The 22,285-nt window shown below is 38.4% G+C and overlaps 1 protein-coding gene across 2 annotated transcripts in view; it reads right to left on the reverse strand.

Moving 5' to 3' along the window:
• Positions 1-22,285, reverse strand: part of SLC41A2 (solute carrier family 41 member 2) — a 42,972-nt gene that overhangs the window by 1,163 nt on the left and 19,524 nt on the right. The window contains exons 6-11 of one of the 2 annotated variants that reach the window (XM_081958490.1): positions 19,449-19,595; positions 16,856-17,003; positions 14,239-14,318; positions 11,856-11,987; positions 10,552-10,700; positions 809-4,317 (exon numbers count right to left, since the gene is read on the reverse strand). In XM_081958490.1, coding sequence (XP_081814616.1) covers positions 4,132-4,317; positions 10,552-10,700; positions 11,856-11,987; positions 14,239-14,318; positions 16,856-17,003; positions 19,449-19,595 — 842 coding nt within the window. In that variant the 3' untranslated portion in view covers positions 809-4,131. Of the gene's footprint in view, positions 1-808; positions 4,318-10,551; positions 10,701-11,855; positions 11,988-14,238; positions 14,319-16,855; positions 17,004-19,448; positions 19,596-22,285 lie in introns of those variants that run through there. The other variant, XM_081958491.1, reaches the window with a different exon arrangement.

The following is a 22,285-nucleotide window of genomic DNA, read 5'->3' on the forward strand; positions in this document are numbered from 1 at the left end:
TATTTAAACATAATTTAACATCTGAAGATTTCGACGTTTTCCTCTTTGAATGCAGTAGAAAGCTTGTTGTGGGTGAACAACATATCTACCGGTATATATAGCAGGGGTGTCAAACTGAAGGCCTGGGGGCCGGATGCGGCCCGTGGGGCTACCCTGGAAACAGCGAAGGACCAGCCCACGGTGCCTCTGCCAATGAAAACGGAGGTCCACTTTCATTGACAGAGGATTGCAAGAAGCCTGTTACATATGTATGCTTTTTATTGCTATGACCTCAAAGAAAGAACCAGCATTAAAAAAATAAATTTACTTCTATTAAAAGCGCCTAAGATTCTGATATACTCTGTGTGTGTGTGCATGTGTGTGTGTGCGCGCACACGCATGTAAAAGACTGAGAAAAAGCAACATAACACATTTTTAAGCTGACATTTAAATTGCCTTAGTGAACCACGCATTTTTCCCATCCATATTTTTTATTGGAGTCAAAAGATGAGACCTTCTGAAAAGCAGAATGATAGCAGCTCTCTGATCATATTTATCTTTGTGAGTGAAATGGCCATTTATAAATGTTCCCGACATGCCTGAGTTATTGCAACATTCGTCTTCAATCAAATGGAGCTGCATAACAGCTTGGCTATTTTGAAGTCAATGTGCATTATCACTCTGGAATATAAACATTATTACAGTGAATGCAATAAGCCTGCATGTGCAACTGATATCACAAGTGATCATTCAGGGGGGGAAAGTTTCTCTTTGCAGCATAAAAAAAAAATAACAAGAAAAAGGCCGATCAGATCATTTCTTTCTCCCAGGAAATGAAACCCTAGCGTTTTCTTAGTTAGAAATCAAATGCAACTCAGATATGAAGAATTACCTATATTTAATATAAGAGAATAGTATTCAAATAGGAATTTTGTACAGCTTGTGACAATAAATTCTTTTTTAAAATGACCTCAGAATCATAAAATTAAATAGGAAATCAAGCACCACCGATCTCAACCATCTGTTTACTATCTGATTTGGTAGACGTATGTAAGCTTATTTCACTACCAGCTCTTGTTTTCTTTTGTTAGCAGGTTGCCCCATTAATAGGGAAGACACTTGTGCAGCCTGGAAAACCACTGCTATTTGCGATACATTTAAGACAAAATGTGTGTGTGTTTTTACTGGTAAAAACGCAATAGTACATTCAAAATAAATGCTCCAAGAGACAGCAATCGAGTCTTCTCTTAAAACTCTCTTAGACTATATATTCTGATAGTCAGTGTTATGGTCAAAATCTGACCGTGGCCGTCTGTTTTCTTTCTCCTGATTTTACATAAACTGGTCTGCAGAATTTCTCGGTTAGCAACCACTTTCCAATTGGTGTTTGTTCTGCTTCTATTGTTGAAAGTTTAGTCAATTGGTTTAGTCACCGTTCTCTCATCTTTTAACAACTCAGTACAACCATTAGCAGGGACTTCTATTTGAACCCATCAAGTGCTACTTTCTTCTAATTTATGCAATCATAAAGGGAACAGAACTGAATCTGCTTATGTCATTCCAACTAAACCTGTCATGGTGGATGGGTTATATGAATAGCAAGTGACAGAGGACGTGAATTATCAGTGTTTGCTTCAAAGGTTCTGTATCAAATGGCATTAGAAGAAATCTGCAGAACAGCAGAAAAGTAGAGCCTTTAAAATAAAGGGGAATTTAAAATAATTGATTTGTTTGATAAAGCACCCCAATACCTTGCTTTACATATTCACTCTGTAAGCATGTGCTTTTGTATTTTGAACATGTTATAATGATATGCCTCATATATATTACACGCACATATGAATTTTATTCCGTCCTGATTATTGCTCCCCCCCCCCCCTTATAATTCAGTGTAATTAGAACCTAGTCTACATATAGTTACTTTGGTCTTTCTCAATAAATCGTAAGGCAAGTATGTAAAAACCAGGGAAAGCAAGTGAAAATATCATGCATACATTATATTCAGGGTATTACACTGAATAAAGATGACGTTTTATTTTTCTTGGTTCCAAGGATATATAGTCTTGGAACTATATGTTCTTCAAATACGGCAATATTTTCCATCAGACCATGAATCCTTATAAAAACGTTCAACCAGAATTCAAACCTTAATTGCTAAATCCAAATCTCTTTTGGGCTTAGTATGTAATGTTGCTTAATGGTAACAGTGCATATGCACTAAGAAGTAGACCTCACAGAGTTCATCTACTTCCTGAAAAGTGTCTAATAGATAACAACCAAAGGGCAATAAAAACAACCAAGGGGGACAGTCTAATTTTCTTTCCAGTTCTGAAAGCTTATTTTTGTTCTATTTTCCCTCTCCAGTATAGAAATAAACAAGACAGTTATTGTGAAAAAAAATTGTATCATTAAAGTAAGGGGAAATTATCTACAGAATTTCAATTAGCAAGCTGAATAGTTGCCAGTATTTTGAACTATTAAGATGAAGATAATGATCAAGAAATTATACTAGGCCCAAGAGTGTTTGTATTAATAGAAGTCCACATCTGAATACTGGGTTCCCACGCATTAATCTACTACCACAGATTACCATGAATCTGCCTTTGAAATACACCACTCTGTAGCTTGGATTTCCATGTAATTTGAATGGAAATAATTAGATGCCAAATGTAATTAATTTTAGTAGAAAATTAAACAATTATAAATTATAATTGTTAAATTCTCACTGGTGGCTTCCAGCGCAGGGAGTCAGAAACTGTGTTGCCAAGGACTGATTGAATATTAATGTTTAATGATAGGACAACTCAAGGAAGTCTACAACTCATAATAATCTATATCATAAAGCTTCTACAATCTGTTTCTTTTCCCCAAAATCTAAAGCAAGAAAATTCTTTAAACATTTAAACAAAAACCAGTTGAAACATTTACTGATTTTCTTTTGTGTAAATAACAGACATGAATGATGTGCAGTGGAAAATGCCCCATCATCATCAACGTACCACAGAAACTAACTAAAGAGTACCTGTGACACTTCATAAAGATACTCTACAAAGTAGTCATTCAACAAGCATTGACATTCTGGACACAGGAAATGTTTTCCCAGAAACAAGCAATTTCTGTAGCCCAATAAAGCTATGATTAAAACAGTATTCAGTGGAACAACCTCTCATTGCAAAATGAGATGGCATTCTAAATATAAATGTTAAAGTTTGAACTGCAACATATCAGGAAATAACATTGGTTGCATATAATTGAATGCCTGACTGATTGACTCCAAAGCAATCCTGGGTGCTTGATAAAAGATCTCCAAGATAAACTAACTCAATAGTATTTCTAATGATAAGTATTTCTAAAAAGAAAAAAATAAAAGCATCCACCTGTTATTTCAGAAGTTATATTATAGTTTCCCCAATACATATCAAAAGTTGCTTTTTTCTTCTTTAAACAGTCTTGATTTTTTTATACAACACAATAAAGGACAAAACTCGAACACCTGAAAACAGTGTCAATGTACCTCTTGAGTTACAGTCATTAATTCAACATTATTATTGTCCATGCATGATCATACTGTATTATCTCTGTGAGAAACATATTTCCTATTTCAACAGATTAATTTTCTAGAAAAGAGTGTGTTCCATCCTTTTTCTGCCAGCAAATAAAATAAATACAATGTCGAATGTCTTCCTTGAACTTGTTTTTCTTATTGATATGCAAAAATAATATCTTTTGCATTATGGGTTATCTCTATTTCATGTTGTGAACCCATTATATTGTATGACTTCAAATGCATAGCCAGACTGCCTATTGAAACGCATGCTACATTTCATTAGGCAGATACATCAGTGGTTAAGCCACATCATTCTGTCACCTATCAACTATATTTTATTTCCTGACATAACGCTGCCCAACTTTCTCTTTCTGTGATGAGAAAGAGCCCCAAACACACCTTTGCAGTGTAAAAATACTTGAAGCCTCTTATTTTAGTTTTTTATTGTTTTAAAAAAGTTAAGGCTGCTTAATATCAGCGTCAACACTGACGTTACAGTAATGAAACTCAACTACTCTCTTAATATATTTCATATGAAATGCTAAATCAAGTGGTCCCTACTCTCAGACTTTAACTAAAGGGATAAATTAGGTGTTATTAATGTATTAATCTCCTACATCTCCATCCCTATCCCCAATCAGCCACAGAAAATGAAAACTCAGTGCAAGTAAGGCAGTTCCAAGAAGATCTCCAAGTGCAGTAAGATAAGGAATAGAAAAACTATCTGGATCTTTCCCTTTTTTCCAGATGTGGTGCACCATCCAGTCAGCAATCCATAATAAGATAAATACCTATGAGAGAACAACACGGTTAGGGATATGATTAAATATTATATTTAAACAGCAATGAAACTTTGATGGAAACATACAGTTGAAAAAGTACCGTATTTTTCAGAGGATAAGACGCACCTTTTTCCCCCTCAAAAAAAGAGGCTGAAAATCTGGGTGCATCTTATACAATGACTACAGCATTTTTGCCTCCCGAAACCCTGCACCCTTCACCAAAATGGCCGTGCATAGCCTTTAGGAGGCTTATAGAGTGGTCCTGGGGCCTCGGGAGGGTAGAAATGAGTGAAAAATGGGCCGCTTTTTGCTCAATTTTGCCCCCCCCCCACCTCCCAGGAGCACTCTACAAGCCTCCTAAAGGCTATTCAGGCCCTTTTTTTGAAAAAAAAAACCCAGGCCTGTTTTCGTGAAAAACGGGCCGTTTTGGGGAGGTCTGCAGAGTGCAATAACTTTTTTTTAATTTGCCTTTTCAAAATCTTGGTGCGTCTTATATTCCGGTGCGTCTTATATGCCGAAAAATACGGTAGTTAAAAACCAGCAGGTTAAAGTATTGTTGGATTTCCAAATACAAACTGATTAAGTCTTGGCGCATGACACACCAGATTTAAGTGTGGTTGAAAAGAAGAAAGTGTGGAAAATTGATGTGGCGATACCAAGGATTAGAGAAGATCAAAAGGATCAAAATACAAAAATTGAACTTAAAAGATAAACATAAAGGGAGTGTGGCAGTTCCCTTGTGTCAATTACAAAAGGCCACATGTATATTATATTGGTATACATCATGGCATCCTAAGTTCTTGGGAAGAACTTGATGTGCATAAAGGCCAATTCCAGAAAAAAAATTGGCAGCTGTGATTTCACTTAGTTGAATATAGGTCAGTGGTGGGTTTTCTTTTTTTTTTTACTACCGGTTCACTCGTGCGTGTGTGTGACGCTTCCAGGCGGGTGGGCGGAGCCTCCTGCCATCGCCACTACTGGTTTGCCCGATCCGGGCTGAACAGGCAGAAACCCACCTCTGATATAGGTGCCTTGGGTGCAATCCCAAAAAAACTGGAGTTCCATGGGAACACCCTTGGCATTACAATTGACAAAATGACCCTCAATTGCAAAAGGCAGCTTATTTGGAACAGCCTACATCCTGTGCTGATACTGTTAACAATAACAAACAACAACTTCTGCATATCCCAGATCCTTAGGAAGAACTCAATAGATAGTTAAAAATGCCAAATCTAGTCTAAACATCTGGCTGACTGTGTGACGAACCATAATCATAATAATAATAATTTCCTTGTTATTTACCTTTTTACAGGAATTGCTTAAACTAAATAACCAGCATGCAGAGTTATAACCTAAACTAATCTAATTTGGGAAATTATATTTTCAACCTAAAGAGTTTCTACAGATTTCTACAGACCGAAACAAATTTAAAACATTGCAAACTTTGTCTGTCTCACAATATTTTATAGACCAGTTTGAAAGTTCATGTTTCTTTAAAAATAATTTAAGTAATCAACATCCCAAATCAGAAACATGTTAAGTATTAAGTACCCTGAAATAATTTAATACTTCTAAAAGCACAAAACCTTTGATTTTATGCTACAAAGGAAAATATCCACATGGCTACACGATTTTCAAATGATCAAGTTTCTTTCTAGTTTTTCCATTATAGAAGGAACATTATTTGTTTAGATAAACATCTTTACAGAAAAAGTCACTATGTAGTCTAAGCTAATTATATGTGTGCTAGGTGTGAGCCTAAGATAATTATATGTGTACTTGGTGTGCTACTCTTTAATCCAAACAAATATATTTGAAAGACTCTTTTTTTTCCTCCTGGAATAGGAATTTTTGAGACAGGTCTTCTTTTTTCCAAAACAGACAACACTGGCCATTTGAAACTTCATGCAAACATTTGTTAATCTCCTACTCTTCAAAATCCCCACAAGGTACACTAACAGCACTTATCTCTACATGAGCAATCTCCTGTCACTTCATATCAAATATGGGATGTTATTACCCAGCCCCATTATTTTAGCTGACCAAGAAGCCCACATTAAGGAGAGCAATGGTGAATATTTTCCCCTTCCAGTAACCTGAGTAGGTCAGGATTGACTTCTGTGCCTATGCCTCAACACTAATCATATGGCAGGGGGGAATACAAGGAGTGGGGAAGGCGGAATACAAGGAGTGGGGAAGGGCAAATGTTCAAAAGCAGATGTCTGAAAGTATAAATGGGAAAATGGAGATGAAAAATGTTCTAAAATGTAAGCTAACTAAAATACTATGACATAACACAGGGATTTTCAAAAAGCCCTTTAGAACTTTATTCATTCAGAATGCCTGGGTCATAACAAATATAGTCATGTTGGTTTGAATGAAAAGAAGATATTTAGATATCACATAATGTTTTAAAAATGCCGATTATCACAGCTTATGTTGTGTTGTCTTAGCCACTGAGCAGTGGCTCAGTGGCTAAGACGCTGAGCTTGTCGATCAGAAAGGTTGGCAGTTCTGTGGTTCAAATCCCTAGTGCCGCGTAACGGAGTCAGCTCCTGTTACTTGTCCCAGTTTCTGCCAACCTAGCAGTTCAAAAGCATGTAAAATGCAAGTAGAAAAATAGGATTCCCCACCCCTCCTTTGGTGGCAAGGTAACAGCATTCCGTGCATCTTCGGCATTTAGTCATGCTGGCCACAAGACCACAGAGACGTCTTCGGACAGCACTGGCTGGTCGGTTTTGAAACAGAGATGAGCACTGCCCCCTAGAGTTGGGAACGACTAGCACATAATGTGTGAGGGGAACCTTTACCTTTACCTTTATGTTACAAATAGATAGAGCAATCTGTACAGCAATTACAATCCCTGAGATGTGGTCTGATGCCAATCTAGCTAATCCATTGGTCTTTCTATAAATTCTGACAACAACACAGAGACACCACCTGTATCCCTTACATGAAAATCTGAGCTCCCATTCCACCTTGAGTTTTACACTGTAGGATCATTTCTCAGCAAGGAGTATCCTCTCTTATCTTATCCTCTTGTCTCCTATCAAAAATAAATGATGTTAAATTGTGTTTGAGAATAATATTTGGTTTCTGAAAGATGAAACACTACTACCTTCCACCTACTATTTGCTGATTTGTCTTTGCATCTCTACATATCCAATAAGTATGATATATTTTTTAAAAAGAACTACTAATATTATGCTCAAGTTCAGCACTGCTGCTGCTCTGGGGACATCTGATGATACACAATCATCCCATTACTTAGCTGACAATTTTCCAATAAGCTGGTCGGTTGTTATTTCAGAGTGCCAGGATCTGATTGCTAAAGTGAATTGTTTACTTGCAGATCTCTGCAATTTTCTAGCTGTTAGTCTTCACAAATATCTGATAATGGCCATTTATTTAGAGATTATGCCTCCTTTATATTGCTAAAACATCAAGAAAGGCCATCACATGGGTGTTCACATTATCATTTTATTAATTTTTCTTTTCAAAATCTAGTATTGTTGAGTTGTTGCTTTAAGTCAGATTTGTCTGGCTATCATTAGAAGATAAATATTCCCACATGAACATATGGCTCACTGTTCTCAGTAAGAAAAGATCAGCAGCCAATCTAATGAATTCTACCTTACATGAACATTTGCAGAACAATTCTGATTTTAAATAAATTGACAATTTCTGTTTAAAGTTCAAGGTGACTTTCCCCATTGCTTGTTTATTTCCAGTCCTGTTAAACATAGTATTTTCAATTTTGGCAACTTTTAAGATTTGTGGACTTCAACTTCCAGAATTTTCCAGCCAGTGTGCTGATAATGGGAGGAACAAGATACTCCCATATAACACCACTCCTGCGCGAGCTGCACTGGCTACCTGTGGTTTTTCGGGTGCGTTTCAAGGTGTTGGTTACTATCTTTAAAGCGCTCCATGGCATGGGACCTAGTTACCTGCGGGATCGCATCTCACCCCACACATCTCTACAACCTATCTGCTCTCACAGGGAGGGACTCCTCCAGGTGCCATCCGCCAAGCAGTGCCAACGGGTGGCGCCTAGGAGTAGAGCTTTCTCTGTGATGGGCCCAACCCTCTGGAATGACCTCCCCTCCGATATTAGAACTATTAACGACCTCCGCTCCTTCCGACAGAAGCTTAAGACCCACCTGTTCCAATTAGCTGGCTTAGCCGATTTATAGCTCCATCAAACATTTGGCAAACATTTTATCGTGGAATTTTTAAGGGAATTTTAATCTTATTTGTATTTTAATTAAATATGGTACAGTATATTTTCTACCTCCTCCGTCTACGTCTATGTCTATGTTTATGTATATGTATTCTATTTTGATATGTATATGGTTTTTAATAATGACTGTACACCGCCCCGAGTCCTGTTTAGGAGAGGGCGCGGTTTAGAAATAAAAGCTTGATTGATTGATTGATTGATAATGGAATTCTGGAAGTTGAAGTCCACACATTTTGAAAACTGCCAAGATTTAAGAATACTGCCTTAACATAACTGTATTCTGAGATTTCTCATGAAGATGCGAACATACCAGAGAACTCTTGGCAGGTTTAGCCAAAATGAAGGACAGGCTTTGGAAGTTACAAATTCTGAATCATGAAATGGATGACTTGGTAATTGCTCTCTGGCATTCAGTTTTATGTGGCCGATAAGTCTTAAAATGAAGACTTAAAAAAACCTGAATATTGGGCAAGGAAACTGTTGTCCCCAATTCGGGTCTGAGCCTGGTGCCGAGGCCAATGAAGGACACCAGACACGAGGTGCAAGTTTTGATTGCTTTTTATTGGGGTACCCCAAGGAAAAGGGCTCCTGGCTTAAATGCCAAGAACAAAGAACAAAGGATTAAGAAAGCTTTATACATTTTCACTAAAGGAGAAGGCGGGAAAAGGCGAGATATCATCTAATAAACATTTTAGTAATAATTCTACAATTCGTTCTATTGGTGTCTAGCTATCCCTATTTCTAAGCCTTAGCGAATGCCCCAGGAGTTATCTAATACACATTTCATTTGCTGCAGGCCATCTCCATTGCTAACTTTTAGCTGAGATCTGCAAGTTGCCTAACTCTTGTTACTTTTATCAACTTTCTAACTATCCATAATTGTTACAAGCTTTACACATGCATATTTCCTGTTGAAAAGCATTCTTTGTTCTTGCCAGACAGACCCCACAATTACAGTCTACCTGATTTACTTTTGAGGGTGTGCCATTTAGAAGACAGCCCATCAAATCTATGCTGTCAACTTCGAACTGAACCTGGTCCTCCCCCTGTTCCTCAGGTGCCACACAGGGTGGAAGGGGGTGGGGGACATAATGGAATGCATTACTAGACACAACAAAGAGCTTTCCCGGTCATCTCCACTGGCCACAGATAAGGCTGGGAAAGGAGTGCCTGAAGAGCTCGCCAATTAATTCAATTGGCCAAAGTGACCTGTGACACTTGGGAATGGGGTTATTTCCTAGTTTAATTGTACTGAAACCACGGGAAAGATTTTGATTTGGTTTTCCATTGAAGCTGTGCCGATACAATGTACTCATTAAAGAAGACCTTTGAGAAGCAGCCAAGTCTCAAGGTTCTGATTTGCTTGAGTTTGTTAGTTGACTTGAAACTATACATTGTTATTGTCACTATTATTTTGCTATATTTTCTATTATTTGAAAGAATCTAATTAAATCGGGTGAGATGCAATTTAGCTATTTGGTTCCTAATATTTGAGGACAGCAGATATTAATGTAGCTAATAAAAGAACAATGAGACCTAAATATAATGGACAGAAGAACTGAATAATACAAAAGAATAAAAACATTTTTATACAACATAATGCTTTATAAAACTTGAGTATGCTGTATTGTACCCCACGAATCCTTCCAAACTAAAAATGCAAACACTGGATTTTCTTTACCAATTCACGATAATCATAAAGCAGAGGTCCCCAACCCCTGGTCCATGGACTGCCACTGGCCCACAGCATGCCAGAAACCGGACTGCACAAACGAAGCCCCATTTGTGGGATAAAGGCAGCATGCCAACCACGCCCCATCCGGTCCATGGAAAAACCTCTCTCCACAGAACCGGTCCCTGGTGCCTTGGTTCCTGGTTGGGGACGACTGTCATAAAGTATCACTGAGACACCATTTTGAGCAGCGGTGAACAAAAAGGGGGCTCTTGTTACATCCATAAGTAATCTATAAATAATATTTCAAAAAAGGTTTTAGCCTTACCTGTAGAAGTGCTGTGAACAAATATACAACAATGAAGATGGGTGTCAAAGATGTGTGACCGCTTTTCATTAAATGAATCGTGTACAAAAATATTAAATGCCCAGGAATCACCAACAGCAGAAGAACTTGAGCTGATTTATTATTGACTCCTGTAAATAAGAATAAGTAAAACTGTTTGTCAATAAGGCGGCTACTGATATTTTCATTGACATTATTAGTTCATTTGGTTCTGTGATTTTGGGGAAAAAATAACGGAAAACAGTCGGTTAAAAAGACACCAGTAATGACTGGATACTCTGGGTACACTTGGTTTAATATGTCATAATGACTGAAGCATTATCGCGTGCAACATGTTGAAAATCAAAGGAAATGGCTTCTTTAAATATCCTGGGCTTAATGATGAAATGACATTTTACTGTCATGAAAAAAAAAAATCCAGCAAAGGGTTTTCTATACACACGGGGCAGAAATTAAGAAATCCAAAAGCAATATTTTTGCCTATGGAAATTCTCAAATCACCCAGGTCATGGTTTTCCCAAAGGTGCTTTTCAACTGAACTTTTTATGTTTTTTCCTTGAAAACGTTTCACTTCTCATCCAAGAATCTTCTTTGGTTTTGAGAAGCAAAATGTTTTCAAGGAAAAAAACCAAGAAAGCCGGAGGTGGGTTGCTCCTGGTTCTGCCCGGTTTGGCCGAACCAGTAGTAGTATTTAGCCCTGGCCACGCCCTCAAATTGGTTCCCCAGTCGTCGCTGCCGCTGCTTATTAGTGCGCACATGTGCGCAGTTCACTGTAAATTGTTCTGATCATGCGCAAAGAACAATTTACATTGAACTGTGCACGTGCTCACAACTTGCGTTTGGCGCATGCGCAAGAAGCAAACCGGTAGTAAAACTGGGAGCAACCTATCTCTTAAGAAAGTCCAGTTGCCTTTTAAAAAGATAAACCACCTTTGGAAGAGCAATCTTCTTCTGAAATTTTTTAGATTATGGAACGAAGCATTCTAACTATTGCTAGTAACTACATTTACATTTGCTTTTTAAAAAAAATAGCAGTCCTACAACCCTTGAGAAACAAGCTGCCTATAGGAAAAATGAAATAAGAGGCATTTATTCATTGCTTTTGTTTGAATGCTGCACTTGATTCTAATAGAGGAATGTGCTCTGTACAATGTAATCTGTAAACCTCCAAAAATGAAATACGGCTACCTACCAATATCTTTAATCATAATATTTTCTTAAAGTATTATAAATAACATTTGGGAGAGAAAAATCAGAACGTAAAGAAAAGGCAACACAGCTTGTACCTGTGCCACAAAATGTTCTGCATGGATAACAGCAGCCTTTGGCTTCTTCTGGTAATTCTCCAGGAACACTATGTAAATGTAAGTAAGTCGAAATTCTGCTGGCTTGAATTGCTACTAGATTACCACCAATCCCTATAGAGAACAGGCAGGAAAAAGACCATTGTTTATTCATGATTACACAATAAGGCTAAGAAATAGATCTCAACACTTTTTTTGTATATCCCCTTACCTAATGTTTTATTGTTGCCATAAGGTAAAGGTAAAAGCTCCCCTCGCACATAAGTGCTAGCCGTTCCTGACTCTAGGGGGTGGTGCTCATCTCTGTTTCAAAGCCAAAGAGCCAGCACTGTCCGAAGACTTCTCCGTGGTCATGTGGCATGACTAAATGCACACGGAACACTGTTACCTTCCCACCAAAGGTAGTCCCTATTTTTTCTACTTGCATTTTTACATACTTTCGAACTGCTAGGTTGGCAGAAGCTGGGACAAGCAACGGGAGCTCACTCCGTTTTTGTGCTAGGGATTCGAACCGCTGAACTGCCGACCTTTCTGATCGACAAGCTCAGCATCTTAGCCACCGAGCCACCACGTCCCTTTGTTGCCATACACCAGGGGTGTCCAAACTTGGGAACTTTAAGACTTGTGGACTTCAACTCCCAGAATTCCCCAGCCAGCCATGACTGGCTGGGGAATTCTGGGAGTTGAAGTCCACAAGTCTTAAAGTTCCCAAGTTTGGACACCCCTGCCATACACAATGAATAACTGTGTCTTATTGCTTCGTGATTTCAGGTAGTCCTTGACTTACAATCATTTGTTTAACAACCATTTGAAGTTATAATGGCACTGAAAAATATGACTTTTGACCAATCCTCAGCTTTCTGACTGTTGCAGCATGCCCACGGTCATATAATCAACATTTGAGCCCTTGGCAACTGGCATGTATTTATGACAGTGGCAATGTCCCAGGGTCACTTGTTCACTATTTGTGACTTTCCCAGCCAGGTTCTACAAGCGAAGTTAATAACGGGGGAAGCTGAATTTGCTTAACGGCCATGTGATTCACTTAATGACTGCCGTGATTCGTTTAACAACTATAGCCAAAAAGATCATAAAACTGGACAAAGCTCACTTCAACACCACCTTGCTTAAATATGGAAATTCGGTCACAATTGCAGTTGTAAATCGAGGATTACCTGTATTAGCCAACAGCTTATTACTGTTTCCAGCATATTTATGAATAAAAGTATAGTGGGAGCTACGTGGAAGACAGAAATTAAACCAAGGGAATGCAATGCATAAGAATGCATTGTATTTATAAAACAGATATTTGTCTAATATGCTAAAAGTAGGGAACTAATGCTGATGTTATGTAGGGAATATGATTGCTGGTCCAGGCTATGAAAATTGTAATTTCATATGATATAAAACACGGATGTCAAACTCGTCGCGTCACATTGCTGTCATGTGATGTTTCGTGACATTTTTCCCTTTTGCGAAGCTGGGGTGGGCGTGGCCTGCACATGACGCATCCAGCCCACAGGCCGCCAGGTTGACATCCCTGATATAAAATGTTTTTGGTGATTGTTGTATGTACCATTCCACATATTTTTATGATTGAGTGGGCATGCATGTGCACACCCATCAACCCCAAGCCCCCCCCTCCCAAAATTGGCCTGTTGGAAGCTCTTAAAAACGTGGATCTTCCCTCAGACTTTGGGACCAGAATATTAATGGAGCCCAATTTGGATATTTTGCTCTGCTGGTAGACAGCATGATTATTTTTACCTAGTATATTTTATTATTATGTTTACTATGCTCATATGTATATTTTGTTTGTAAACACATTAGCCACCCACTCTTATTTGATTAACATGGATGGCTAGATGAATGAAACAGTTTTCTCGTACTAACGATTTTACATTAAATAGATATGGAAATTCAAACTATATAGTAAAAAATCTATGCACTGAAATATAACCACTTAGGCATCCATACTGATTATTACAATGTTACAAACGGAGTTATTACTACTGGTATCTGTGTATTTGTGTTTGTATGTATCTGTATAATATTTACAGAAATCTTTATATAGCAGTACATAGAAATGTCTAAGACAATGTTTTAAAATATGTATCTGGGATCTAAATATATAAACTATATGAGGTTTAAAAGTATATTTTTTTCATCCCCATCTGATCTTTGAATGTATATTTATCTTTTCACAACAGAAAACCAGGAACTGTTTTTACTCTAAAATTACAGTGTGACTTTACAGTAGTACATACCCACCCACTTATGTCTCGATTTGGCCTGGAATATTTTTTTCACCTAACGAGCATGCAGTGAACCACAGCAATTTTAAGAAATTCCACGTCTCCCTTACCATTGATTACTGGAGTATAAACAACAATCCCAACCAAATTAGGATCAGATACGGTTGTATCCAGAATAAGGCCACCAATACTGAAAAAGAAAATTGAAATTTCAGACAGGGCTAGTTAGACTGCATAAACTATTTAAATATTTTGAACGATATTGTGGCTTAATAAACAAAACAGAAATAATTTGGAAGCTATGTATGTCTGTTACACATTTTGCTATATTGTTTCTAAGAATCAATCTAATAGCACCAGGAAATATTCTTAACATATCTATAAAACACTGAACTGTGCTAGAAAAGTTGAGTTTGAACATACTATGAATATTGTGGTAAGATGGATGGTAAGCAAATTTAATAAATAAAACATTTACATATGTTTTATTGTAAAAATCTACTTCTGCCAACAGAAAACTGAAAACACAATCTAGTACTGAATTTTATCTTTCAGATAAGTACATAGCAATAAATAAAATATAAATTTTATAAATTTAAAAATTAACCACACTGAAGTCTATTGAATCTAAATGGATAAAACGTAAGTTTGTGCCTGCAGAAGTCCACTTACGATCATATTCAGTTTTAAAGCCTGATACATCTTAAATCCAAAGGAATCGTCTCCTCTCACACCAGTGAACTGCACCTTAATATTGTACCTAGGGTGCCTTCATTTTGGAAAGCTTGTTATTTTTAAGGGGAATGTAAAACATTTTGACGTTGAAACATCCCATTGATGACTGAGGGAACTAGGAATGGCTAATCTAATGAAGAGAAGGATTAGTGGTAGCATGATAGCACATTAATGGCGAACCTATGGCACGCGTGTCACAGGTGGCACGTGGAGCCATTTGTCAGGGCACGCGAGGCGCTGCCCTGTCAGATGGCCAGTGCACATGCGTGCACTGGCCAGCTGAGTTCACCCTTTTTTAAAGCCATTTTTCGCCCTCCCCAGGCTCCAGAGGCTTTATAGGAGCCTGGGGAGGGCGAAAAGAGCCTCCCCCACTCCCCCCCCCCCCGAGGCTCTCCGGAAGCTTCATGAGCTTCTCTGACGCCTTTGGAGCGCTCAAAAGACCCCCCGAGCAAACCGGAAGTGACTTCCGGTTTGCTCGGAGGGTCGTTTTGAGCGCTCCAAAGGCATCTGGGAGGCCTCCGGGCGGTCCCTGAAGCCTTCGGAATGCTCAAAACGACCCTCCGAGCAAACTGGAAGTCCGGTTTGCTTGGAGGGTCGTTTTGAGCACTCCGAAGCCTTCAGGGACCATCCGGAGGCTTCCCTGATGCCTCCGGAGGGCGTCCGGGGGGGGTGGGGGAGGCTGTTTTCGCCCTCTCCAGGCTCCTATAAAGCCTCTGGAGGCTGGGGAGTGTGAAAAAAGCATGTAAAAATGGGGGGAGCGCCTGTAGTGCGCGCATGTGCACTGGGGGGGGTCGTGCATTGCATTATGTGTGCGGCACGCCCGCACACGACCCCCCTGTGCTCCCCCCACTTATGGCACGCGAGCCAAAAAAGGTTTGCCATCGCTGTGATAGCAATTTTCCTGTATGTGAGGTACTGTCCCAAAGAAGGCGTTGAGTTATTATCCAAAGCACCTAAGAGCAGGACTGGGAGTAATCATTAAACAGAGACCCAGCCTAGAACTAAGAAGAAATTTCCTGATAGTGACAACAATTAACCAGTGGAATAGCTTGCCTTCAGAAGTTCTGGGTACTCCATCAACGGAGGCTTTCAAGATAGCCATTTGTATGGAATTGTATAGGGTGTTTAATTAAATAAATGTCACAAATCAACTTTCAGCTATGGTGGTGCAGTAGTTAGAATACAGTGTTGAAGGCTAATTATGCTGACTGCCAGCAGTTCGATTTTCACCGGCCCAAGGTTGACTCAGCCTTCAATCCTTCCGAGGTTGGTAAAATGAGGACCCAGATCATTGGGGACAATTTGCTGACTCTGTAACCAGTTTATAGAGGGCTGTAAAGAACTATGAAGCGGTATATAAGTCTAAATGCAATTGCTATTTGGGGAGGAACTAAGGGATGCCTCTTTTTTTTTAGCAGACAGGCTAGGAATAGCACTCCAAGACACAGTTGTGTACCAAACAAAGAAATGACTGTAGACAGGACAATGTCCATGGTTTAACACACATTTATTTAACATTATTTTCCTGCAATTAATAATTTTCTCTCTATTGAATTAGAAAATGCAATTTCAAGGCAACATTTCTAGAGCTTTGGTGACGCATTGGTTAGAATGAAGCATTCTCTGCCCATAGCCAGGACTGGCTCAAGTTGACTCAAGCTTTCCATCCTTCCAAAGTCGGTAAAATGAGGATCCAGATTGTGGGGCGCAATATGCTGACTCAGTAAACTGCTTAGAGGGCTGAAAAACACTATGGAGCGGAATGTAAGTGTAAGGTACACAATTACATAAGCTGCTTTTTTAAAGCATAGAATAGACATGTGTGTGTGTGTGTGTGTGTGTGTGTGTGTGTGTGTGTGTTGGAGAAGATGTGCCTTCTATTCTATGCTTTTAAAAATCAGCTTATGTAATTGTGTATGCCTTCCCAGCATCTTACTTTATTTTGTTTGGACTTTGGTTAAACACTTTCTAAATGTCATTAGAGCTCCTTACCTGCTAATGACCATTGCAGTTATAACAGGCTCCCACCCGGAATGGAGGACTGTCCTTGTAGCTGGATGCTTAGCAGCAATTATAATCCACATAGGAGTCAGAGCCAAGAAAAAGGCACCAACTAAAGGAGATATATAATAATAGCTCTCTAGAATTAAAACAAAATGTTCGGCGTTATTATAAAATTCTGAGGAAATGAGTTGCTAGTTTTTATGAGTAACTTTTTAGTTTTTATTGAAACTTTTCTTGCAATTCTCCTCCATTACAAATAAAATTATTAGTTATGATATGCTTTGTTATTAATAAGGCTTACATATATCTCATGATTAGAATCACTATTTTATGCCTGAATAACTATTGGTACATCTATGACAAACCATTCTAATCATTTTTTGTCCTTTGTTTTTGTTTTACTTTCTCTGATATCTTAAGTTAATGGTGTTTAAACTTTTATGTTGCTTTTACTCTGCATTGTTGATTACTTTATGGCTTACTTATATTGCATGTTTTAATGCTGTTTAAAGTATTCATTATTTGGATCTACCTACTGTTCTAAGTTTGATACAGTGATGGATTTCCATTTTTTTTTATTACTGGTTCACTCGTGCGTATGCGTGCACTTACACATGCGACACTTCTGCACATGCGCAGAAGCATCTGGGCGGAGCCTCCCGCCGCCGCTACTACCAGTTCAGCCCGATCTGGGCTGAACCGGGAGCAACCCACCTCTGGTTTGATAGTAGAATTTGCATAATTCCTAATCTCCCAGAAGAAAATATAATATCCCAGGTATGAGAAGATCAAAGTAACCGTTAAAAAAAACAGAATGTTAAAAGAACAAAGAAAGGTAATTGAGCACACAAGTTTGATCTTATCACCAAGTTTTTAGTGTGAACTCTTACTGAAAATTCACAATGATTACGGGTTCTAGAGTTCTTTTGTTAATAACGCTTTCTACTATTTCCGTCGTAGGATTCACCATATGATTATTTCAGAAGGTGATAGTATTCAGCTAACTTTATTTAGAGCTGAAAGGGCTGGGCCTAATTAGTACCTAGACAGGATGCTTAAAGGGCTGTAATCTAGATTAGAAAGTAGAAAACTTAAGAAAGGTTCTACCAAAAGTTTGTGTCAGTAATTATAATTGACAGTGAAAATAGTTACATTTTAAAAGACGTAATTTGCCTGTATTGTAACTTCCCTAGGAGGTGCACAAAACAATAAACTCTCAAATAACCAGAATGCAACTAAATAAAACAACAATGCAATGGCATGTCTGATCATTGATATTTAGAGCACTTTTTTTTCCCAGAAGTACTTACACTAAAACAATTACAAGTAAAAATATTAAATGCATCCAATGTTTACATTTTAATCTTAGGTGCATTTAATAGGAGTTACTATCTACAAAAGCTTTCTCAAGACATTCAATCTGCAATCCAACAGCACCCTCTAGTGCTTTCAAAGGATATTAAAAGAGAACACAGGTAGTCCTCAACTTACAACCACCATTGAGTCCAAAATTTCCATTGCTAAAGCAAGACGGTTCTTAAGTGAGTTTTGCCCCGTTTTATGACCTTTCTTGCCACAATGGTTATGTGAATCACTGCAGTTGTTAAGTCAGTAACACGGTTAAGTGAACCTGGCTTCCCATTGACTTGGCTTGTCATAAGGTCACAAAAGGTGATCACATGACCCTGGGACACTGTAACCGTCATAAATATGAGTCAGTTGCTAAGCGTCTGAATTTTGATCACGTGACTAAGGGAGATGCTGCAAAGGTCGTAAGTGTGAACAACAATTATAAGTCACTTTTTTCAGTGCTGTTGTAACTTTGACCAGTCACTAAACGAATGGTTGTAAGTTGAGAACTATCTGTAGCATAAAAAACAATTGAACAGAATACAGGTAGTCTTCAACTTAGGACCACAACTGAGCCCCAAATTTGTGTTGCTAAGTGAGAAATTTGTTAAGTGAGCTTTGCCCCCATTTTACGACTTTTCTTGCCACGTTTGTTAAGTGAAGCACTGCAGTTGTTAAATTAGTAACACGGTTGTTAAGTGAATCTGGCTTCCCCATTGACTTTGCTCGGCAAAAGGTGGTCGCATGACCCCGGGACACTGCAGCTGTCATAAATGTGAGTCAGTTGTCAAGCATCTGAATATAAATCCCATGGCCATGGCGATGCCCCAATGGTCATGTGTGAAAAATGGTTGTAAGTCACTTTTCTTAGCACTGTTGTAACTTCAAAAGGTCATTAAATGAATGGTTGTAAATCAAGGACTACCTGTACTTTCAACACTGTTCAATCACCCTGTCTTGTTCTTTCATAAATCTTTTGTTTATAATCCCTGTGATATCCAAATATTTCTTAATTTTTCTTTTTATTTTCTTATTAACAATATAAAAATTAATTCAGTTTAATGTCATGCCGATGTATATCTGGAAACACACTTAGTTTCAAGTAAGCAAACTCCTCTTAAGGGTTTCCCTGTCAAAATATTACTCAGAGGAAATATGTTCAAGAGGAAAGGCCTGGGAGCTAAGATACTTCGAACCGGAGAATTAGTTCTTACAAAGAAAGAACACTTACCAAGGCAATCATATAAACCCTGGCTTATCCATGCCAAAATGGCAAGCGTGATTAGATCTCCAAAACTGGCTGCAATAGGCGTGGCAACATTGTCAGGGTTTATGCCAGTCTTCTTAGAGCCAACAATAACACCAACCATTATTATGCCTAGAACCATGGTAATAGAAAGTAGGTCAATCTTATGCTGTAAACTCTATATACAAAAACTTCAGATAAAAGTGTCTTTTATTTCTAAATACAATTGCAGGCTATTTTATTACCAACTTGGTCTTTTACTATGTTTAAAAATTTACATGTTATGAAAAATTGGTTTATGCCGTGCTTTATTAATCATTTCAGAGGTAGTACAGATGAAACCAGTGGTGGGATTCAAAGTTTTTTAATACCGGTTCTGTGGGCATGGCTTGGTGGATATGTTGTGGCTTGGTGGGAGTGGCATGGTTTGGAGGGCGTGGCATGGCGTGGCTTGGTGGGCCTGGCAGGGGAAGGATACTGTAAAATCTCCATTCCCTCCCTACTCCAGGGGAAGGTTACTGCAAAATCCCCATTCCCTTCCGATCAGCTGGGACTCGGGAGGCAGAGAATAGATGGGGGCAGGGCCAGTCAGAGGTGGTATTTACCGGTTCTCTGAATTACTCAAAATTTCCATTACTGGTTCTCCAGAACTGGTCCGAACCTGCTAAATATCACCTCTGGATGAAACCCACAATTGTTAAAGTTGTTAAACAAAGATTCCATGGAAACTTGTCTCTGCTTTGGATGCATTTGCACAGATGAACTGTATTTAATGTACTGTCCATTCAAATGTCAAGGTATTGTGTTTTAACTAACAATTCACAAATTTATAGTGTCACTTCTTAATCAAAGTAATATATAATGTTAATGCCATTAAATATGTTTATAGAAAAACTATTAAAAATATAATTTAGACTAGTTATCAAAGTACCTCAGAAAAGAATGACTATAGTACTTCATTTACCACTAGTGTGCTGAAAAACTATTAATTCTCCGTTGTTTTAAATAAGCTCTAAATTTCTATAATAGAAATACATTTATATTCTTCAACCAGATTTTCCGTTCTGAAAGACTTTTCCTTTTCTGCTGATATATTTACAGGTGAAACTCGAAAAATTAAAATATCGTGCAAAAATTCATTTATTTCAGTAATGCAACTTAAAAGGTGAAACTAATATATGAGATAGACTCATTACATGCAAAGCAAGATAGTTCAAGCCGTGATTTGTCATAATTGTGATGATTATGGCTTACAGCTCATGAAAACCCCAAATCCACAATCTCAGAAAATTAGAATATTACATGCAATCAATAAAACAAGGATTATACATAGAACAATATCGGACCTCTGAAAAGTATAAGCATGCATATGTACTCAGTACTTGGATTGGGCAATTACTGCCTCAATGCGGCGTGGCATGGAAGCTATCAGCTTGTGGCACTGATGAGGTGTTATGGAAGACCAGGATGCTTCAATAGCGGCCTTCAGCTCTCCTGCATTGTTCGGTCTCATGTCTCTCATCTTTCTCTTGGCAATGCCCCATAGTTTCTAGTTCAGGTAATGTGAGTTTTCTGACCAATCAAGCACAGTAATCCCATAGTCATTGAACTAGGTTTTGGCGTTTTGGGCAGTGTGGGCAGGTGCCAAGTCCTGCTGGAAAATGAAGTCAGCATCCCCATAAAGCTCGTCTGCGGAAGGAAGCATGAAGTGCTCCAAAATCTCCTGGTAACGGCTGCATTGACCCTGGACTTAATGAAGCACAGTGGACCAACACCAGCAGATGACATGGCTCTCCAAATCAACACAGACTGTGGAAACTTCACACTGGACTTCAAGCATCTTACAGTGTTGTGTGCCTCTCCATTCTTCCTCCATATTCTGGGACCTTGGTTTCCAAATGAGATGCAAAAGTTGCTCTCATCAGAAAAGAGGACTTTGGACCACTGAACAACAGACCAGGTCTGTTTTTCTTTAGCCCAGGTAAGGCGCTTCTGACGTTGTTTGTTGTTCAGGAGCGTCTTGACAAGAGGAATATGACATTTGAAGCCCATGTCCAGGATCGGTCTTTGTGTGGTGGCTCTTGATGCACTGATTCCAGCCTCAGTCCACTCCTTGTGAAAGTCCCCAACACTTTTGAATGGCCTTTTCTTGACAATCCTCTCCAGGCTGCGGTCATCCCTGCTGCTTGTGCATCTTTTTCTTCCACACTTTTCCCTTCCACATAACTTCCTATTAATGTGCTTTGATACAGCCCTTTGGGAACATCCAACTTTTTTTGCAATTACCTTTTGAGGCTTTCCCTCCTTATGGAGGGTGTCAGTGTTGGTTCTCTGCACAACTGTCAGGTCAGCAGTCTTTCCCATGATTGTGATTCCTACTGAACCAGACTGAGAGACCATTTAAAGGCTCAGGAACTCTTTGCAGGTGTTATGGCTTAATTAGCTGATTAGAGTGGGAGACTTTGAGCCTAGAATATTGCACCTTTTCACAATATTATATTTTCTGAGATTGTGGATTTGGGGTTTTCATGAACTGTAAGCCATAATCATCACAATTATGACAAATCACGTCTTGAACTATCTTGCTTTGCATATAATGAGTCTACTTCATATATTAGTTTCATCTTTTAAGTTGCATTACTGAAATAAATGAACTTTTGCACAATATTCTAATTTTTCGAATTTCACCTGTATGTTGAAATTTAGATTGTATATTCATTCACGTGTGGGCCTATCCATGTAACAATAATACTTATTATAGGTATTAATTTAGGACAGTTGGTTACTGCAATGGACTATGATGATAATTATAATATGTCAAT

The sequence above is a fragment of the Natrix helvetica genome, assembly GCF_964273705.1.
Source record: "Natrix helvetica genome assembly, chromosome: 6".
NCBI lineage: Eukaryota > Metazoa > Chordata > Lepidosauria > Squamata > Natricidae > Natrix > Natrix helvetica.